The sequence below is a fragment of the Trachymyrmex septentrionalis genome, unplaced genomic scaffold (genome assembly GCF_001594115.1).
Source record: "Trachymyrmex septentrionalis isolate Tsep2-gDNA-1 unplaced genomic scaffold, Tsep1.0 scaffold9, whole genome shotgun sequence".
Classification (NCBI taxonomy): domain Eukaryota; kingdom Metazoa; phylum Arthropoda; class Insecta; order Hymenoptera; family Formicidae; genus Trachymyrmex; species Trachymyrmex septentrionalis.
Window position 1 is genome coordinate 2,246,330 of NW_017306091.1, and position 6,962 is coordinate 2,253,291.

Below are 6,962 nucleotides of genomic sequence, written 5' to 3' on the forward strand. Positions count from 1 at the left end.
TATACTTTCTCCAACTATAGATATTTTAACCACCGTGTCGATTTTCGTTTCCAACATTTACAGAAATATTTTCGTAATTATCACTAAATGTCAACCACTTTGAAATTATTTGCAAGAGATTTATGTACATTAATAAATAATATACAAGTATTAATAAACAAAAAATTGTAAATTACATTTACGTAAACATTTGTGGAATGCAAGAACAAATGCAAAAAAAATCTTGAAATTTGTCTCATTATTTCAGTAGTTTTTATCGTCGAATCTCCAACCATGATAATTGACTTACTTCTGCAGAAATTACAATTTCATATAGATAACATTCATATTGAATGAAAAAAATAACAGTTTAACAAAAGAAAATAAGATTTTTTTAATTTATACAATCGCTGACACTTAATTCCGCGCTGCTCCATTTATTTTATAATGTATTATCGCGAATATGCGTATTTTACAATGAAATCTAATGGATTAATTCCTAGAATTGCCCCTCCGAGAAAACGCTATTTAGTACATTTAGGAAAAAAAAGAGATTCTAATTGCTCGGATAATGCCGCGTTTTTTTTCTGACTCAAATATGAAAATGGTAACTGCTGTGATATTCAATCCGCCATTCAGCAGACGTAATCTTGTCAAACATTGATACAGCCGTGCGCGCGACGTGTCTTATAGAGACCAGACAATTTAACGAGACTTTCAGGCAAAAAGCTCACTCTCATTGAATCGTAATGTCGGATAATGTGGCGTGAATGAATTACACCGACACGACGAGCGCGAAGGAAATATTTACTTCCGCGAGAAATGCGCACGCTTCAAACTTTAGTCGGGCCAAAATGTGTGGAGCAAAAAACTGTCGGACGAGCCAAAATTTTATTTGATTATCCGACATCATCATCCCTATCAGCGTTGATAAAGGCGGCGTTCAGCGTTATTCCAACGAGATTAAAAACACTCGACCGCTAACGACCGGACGAAGGTGAGTTAATCTAAAAAATTTAAGGGGATGAGTTATTATATACGCGAGTAAGTTCGACGAACACGAGACTCCATTTACTTTAGAGACTCCATTTACTCGATTCAAATTCTAGTCGGTGGGTCAGCTCGACTTTGCATAACAACGCTTCGATGCTTTTCAATCTTGGAACAGTAGCGCGTACATGACAATACAAATCGCAGTGTGTTTTCTTCGAAACCGGAGAGATTTTCAAAATGTGAAATAAAAGAAATTATCATTACAAACAAGAACATAATAAAAACGTCTAATTCTAGAATCATAAAGCGAACAGACGTATCGACTTAATGTCAAAAGAGTTATGTATATGTGCGAATTTAATTAAAAATTATCACGCAGAGAGTATTAAAGACAAAACATTTTACTTTGCAAGTACTTTGTCGTTAACGAATACTTATTACCTTCAACTGTGTTTGAGAGAAAGAAAGAGAGAGAGAGAGAGAGAGAGAGAGAAAGAGGGGTGGGGGGGGAGAGGAAGAGGAAGAGAGAACCTTTTTAAAAATGAATATCTTCAATTATATTATCATTGAGAGAAAGAGAGGAAGAGAGAGAAAGATGGAGGGAGAGAAACTTTTTAATAACACAGTAATCATTGTGATTCCGGTACGAAATAAAACACATTGTGACTCTAGAATTAAAATGACAAATAATAAATATTTGTATTTTTTAATCGAGAGTAATTGTAAAATATTCCCCTCGTCATTGTCCCCATCACGCATTTATCATCGTGGTCTCACTTATTTTCTTTATTCTGTCTTAATTTCTTAATTGTACATTCTGTCACTTTTTATTGAAATCGGAGGACACTCCGTAGTCAAAATTATAATGGAGGAAATGCAGCCTGGATCTGTCGTTCGCACACGTTTTTTTCGATTTCAGTTTACCTTTAAAGCTATCTGCTAAGTATACTTAAATTGAAAGGCTACAGTACACCCTCCCCCCCCCTCCCATTCTCATCCGATGGAATCCAAACCGAACTTTTCGCTGCGCGATGTTTCTAGCCTCTGTCGGACATTGCGCAGAAATCGACCTAATCGATACCTCGTGCGGTGGTAGGAAGAGTCCCGCCGTTCTCTACCGGAGACACGTTCGAAGTGTCCTCGAATATTCCTTTAAAGCGACGGTTTACGCAGAAAGGAGGACGATGAGACGAAGGGAAACAGCTCGAGAGCCGGAACGTTTTCGAGATTTAACACGAAATACGAAGGAATGAGAGATGTCGGGATGTCTGTCAATTTTGAAAAATTGCGCGTCGCGTATATAAGTGGCCGCCATTAGAGATAACTCCATCCGTGACGACGACGAACGTATAAGATATATCTTTTTGATCGTGTATATATATATATATATACGTGAGGCAATGCCGAGTATTCGACAATTACCGGTCCAGTTTATGTACTAAATATACAAAAAATGTTTCGTTACTAATAATCATGTATTTTGCTCCATCAGAAGATTATTTAATTATTCGATTAACTAATATAAACAAGAAGAAAAAAAAGTATCCCAGGTAGAACACAAAAATCTTCAGAAATATTACTACAACGTTTGCAATGCTATCGAAATATTGCTGGTTAAATTCTGTGTTATATTTGGAGTAATATCATGAGTAACATCATCATTTGTTACTTTATTTATCACTTATAAATTCGCTTATAAATAATAAATCAAATCATAATAATGTTCTATGATACATTATTGTAACTCTTGTTTTATCTATATGGAAAAAAACGTGCTGAGATACTTAAAAATTTACCTAGATACGGATCTGAGAACAATTTGATGGACTATTAAAATAATGATGTGAGATATTCAAGTACAAAATAATTATGTACGATATTCAAGTTGATTGGACCGGAATGTTAAAACTTTTTACAACATTGCTTATTTGCTATCATGCTTGAGTTTCTTACAAAATTATTTTGACAGTCGAATAAAATTGTTTTCCAATTTATATATATATATATCTACCTAAATTTTCAGATACTTTAGCAAAATCGTTCTTTCCGTATAGACAAGTCTAATTAATTGTCGATCTGAGACTTTATTCGCAAAAATATCACACCACATAAAAAGTTAGTATAATATACATAACGCAGAAGTTTGCAGCAACATTGAAATATTACTGGAACGTAGCAATGTTGCTGCAATATTGCTAAAATATGATTTGTGCTGTACGGGACGCATTACGTATTTCAGATTTCCGTATAGATTTAAGAAGAAGGCCTCGCAAGCCACGTGAGATAGTGGATCGCGATAGATATATCGGCACAACGAAATCGTAAGATAGCCGAGGAACAAACGAGAGAAAGAAAGAGAGTCTCGGAGAGAGGATATCGCGAGTTGCAGTCGAGCGAACGCGGGCGTAGCGTGCTACGGACATGACATAGATATCGGCCCATGGTTACCGCTCATCGGGTAGCATCACGGCAGCTCGCAGATTAACGGAGAGAAAGAGCTGGAGCTGCGCTCTGAAAGAGAGGGAAGCAGAGAGGCAGAGGGGAGAGAAGGAGAGGAATGATGGAAAATATGTCGGCGAAGACGAGCAGGCGAATACGGCGATATATCGGCGGAGATGGAGGGAGACAAAGAGAGGAGAGACAAGACAAAGGAACAACGAAGGGCAACGCCGGTGGCGTATAAAGGAGGGTAGCAGGAAGAAGGAAAGCGCAGGAGCAACGCGGAGGAGAGGAAGAGAAAGAAAAAGAGAGAGAGGGAGAGGTAATACGCGGCGTCGGTAGGAGGAGAGTGACGCGATGGAGGTGGACAGGCTACGGCGGAGGAGAAGGATGCGTGGAGTCGCGGAGGATAGGTAGGAGAGTGGATAGGCACACGCGCGAATCGATTAGGTGCGCGTCGGCCATTTTGTTGCCGGTTCGCCGGGCGGCCGCGGAGGCGTGGATCCCGGACGGCGTCGACTCCGCCGCGAGGACGAATCGTTCGCTGTCGCGCGCCGCTCTCTCGCGTTCGATAGGAACGCCCGAAGGTGGTAGGGAAAGTTATAGAGATCCGCCGCGAGGTCCTGGTGTTGGTAGGGGTACCGCGGGTCCGTGGTGGGAGCGAGCGAGAAATGGTGGAGGTGAGCGAGAGAGAAATAGAGTGGATAGTGGGGATCCGGCAGTGGGGTCCGGTTAGGTTGGGTTGGATTCTCCAGCAGACTATAGCGAGACACCTAACTGGCAGTCAGTGCCTCCCAGGGCCGCGCGTCGTCAGTCTCGTTGGAGTAGTTTCGTGTAACCGTGTCGTCTCTCTTCTCCTTTCTCTCTCTTTCTCTCTCTTTCTCTCTCCCTGTCTCTTTCACTCCCTCCCTTTCCATCTGTCTTTCTCTCGATGTCTGCCCTTTCTCTTTCTCTTTTCACCTGCCCTTCTCCCCTCTCATCCCTTTGTCCCCTTCTTTTCTCTGATCTCTATACCTTTCTTCAAACGTCTCGTCCAGCTTCTGCTACGATGATTGTTTCTTTCGTTTGCTTTTATCATTGTCTGTTATCGTTCGATTCGTCTCCTCAAAGGTTTCAGTAACGGAATATTCGTCGTTACATCGCACCACTTCTCGCCCGGCGTTGCTGATGAGTGACCAGAACGTAATCGTGTCGAAATTCGGGTAAAGGACCAAAGCAAGTAGCCGATTTCGGAGCCAGTTACTCCGATAAGGACGTCAAACTCGATCGCAGAGATCAGGAATGTTCTTCCAGTTCTGTATAATCATCGATCATGTCTATGATCGCATTTACATCTGACAACCACGAGAAACCTCTCGTCGAACTCGCAAGATAAGTTTCGCGATATTCAGGGAGTGCGTGTCGAAGTGTGGTGATTCGACGAAGAATCGGAGCAAGAGGATCGAGTGGAAAAACCGCGAAAAAGAGGAGTACCAGGTGAACTGAGGGAACTCTCGACAAAGCGAGGGGTCGTGGAAATATTAAAAAAATAGCGAGTTACGAATAAACTTTCAACGAACCAAGGAGTCGTGAAGGTATTGGTTGAACTAAACGGGCGACAAGCCGAAACGATAAACAGAGCGCCAATCGCACTCGATAGAGATTGATTTAACCTGCCTTCGAAATTCGTCAATGTTTGTCAATAAATGTTTCGAATATTTATCATTTTGATGAAACAATAATACAGATCACCATTACATTACGTCGACATTGCGTGGTTCGTTGAAAAGAGACGCTATCTGGAGACACGCGTAATTTTCTGCTTCTAAATTGCATAAGAATTAAGAATTTAATCCGATGACGTAGTAAAGCAGCAGGAAAGTCTGAAAGTCTTGTATCTAACGTGTTGGGGACGATTCGACCCCCGGTAGAGCTTCGGTAGCGCTCTGAAGGTAGCAGACACGTCGGGCCGAAGTTTCGAGAGTTTAAAGGGTACGGCCGGTGGTCGGCGTACGAAGGCTTCAAGATTGCTCGAAAACCGTCGCGCGAGGTGCGCAGGAGTGGCAGAGCTGCGGAAATAGGGGCTGCCGGCGTGATGCAGCGGGTGGGCGCAGCCGGGGGGCCCGGGCCCATCGGCTTTCAGGGCCCTCCGAGATCGCTGAAAATTTCACCGGTCAATATACAGGACGAGCCGGCCGATCCCACGCAAAGTGAGTACTTGAGCTTCTGTTCTCTTCTCTACTTTTCACGCAGAGATTTCATAAATATTGTATGCGAAGAAATACATATATCCCTCTTATTGTCGAATTTTTTTTAAGCGAAACTAATAAGTTTAAACCTGTGGAGACTTGACATGGGTCTGTTGAACTGATGCGATTATATCCTTTCGAAGCTGACAGTTTGGATTGGATACCTGGAGTGGTCGAATAACGAAGTTGAATAAAAATGACTGTGTCCAGTAGAAAAAGCAACTTTGCAAATGTCGTCCAAATTTTAGTATGATTCATCTTCCTCGAGTTCCTCATTGATCTGAATTGTATAAACTAAAGATATATTAAAGAATCTCACTACAATTGCAAAACCGCTTTTTCTGCTGAACGCAATCGTTAACTCAGCTTTCTCCATGAAGCAATAACAAGAATACATTATTATATAATTGAATATACTATTAATTCTGAAATCTTGTATTGTTGTAGCAATCGCCATTTTAAAAATGTCAAACAATTCAATTTTCTTTATGTTACATCTGCAAATTTGAATTATACTTATTAAAATACATTTAGTATTTATTCTTTTTTATATGAATTACATCATGTTGATTTCTTCAAATTAAATAATGCCTTTTGATCAGAGTATACATGTATTATTTTAGATTAATACCGGAGCAATCAATTTACAACTTTATCGATTTTTTTTATTCCATAGAGAGTTTTGGTTGTTTCTTATTTTATATAATTGATCAGAGTCTGACTTCCGAGAGGCTCGTATGATACTAAAATATATAAAGGAGCTTCGCGACGCGTAGGAACAAATTGCCATTTTATGTCCCTCATAAAGTAAGCTTAATAAAAGCATAAAATCTGTACGAAGCAAGACAGACGCCACTAGATGTGCACAATAATATACGTTCTAAGTATAAAAAATGAAATGAGACGCGCCGGTCACACAAGATAGGGTATTTTCCATTCCTTCGATCTCACCGATCTTTATTCGCGAAACTCGCGTACATGTGCAACGAATCGTTTTAATTTTCGTCCAGAAAGTGAATAAATCTCGTCGTGACTGACTCGATTAATTCTACATTGCAAATAATCTTGTTCGATTGAAACCGTTTTTTTTTTTAACGATAATGGTAATTTTTTTCTATCAATTACCTACAATTTGCACGGTTTGCTACACCGTCGCTGTTTAAACGTTTAAAAAACTCGATCGCTCGAAAATTAGCTTAACGTATCACTTCGTTGCGCGCACGTCGTAATTAGATGATCAAATAATCCTCCCGTATTCATTATTTATCCACGTTAGCGTAAATCAGAGAACAAATATATTAAATACGAATAATAGATATCTGA

The 6,962-nt window shown here is 40.1% G+C and overlaps 1 protein-coding gene across 4 annotated transcripts in view; it reads left to right on the forward strand.

Moving 5' to 3' along the window:
• The first annotated feature begins 4,183 nt into the window (after positions 1 to 4,183).
• The window catches only part of LOC108756016 (insulin gene enhancer protein ISL-1), a 39,024-nt gene continuing 36,245 nt past the window's right edge, over positions 4,184 to 6,962 (forward strand). For all 4 annotated transcript variants that reach the window (XM_018499555.1, XM_018499556.1, XM_018499557.1 and 1 more), the window contains exon 1: positions 4,184 to 5,600. In XM_018499555.1, the coding sequence (XP_018355057.1) occupies positions 5,486 to 5,600 (115 nt within the window). In that variant the 5' untranslated portion in view covers positions 4,184 to 5,485. The remainder of the gene's footprint in view (positions 5,601 to 6,962) is intronic.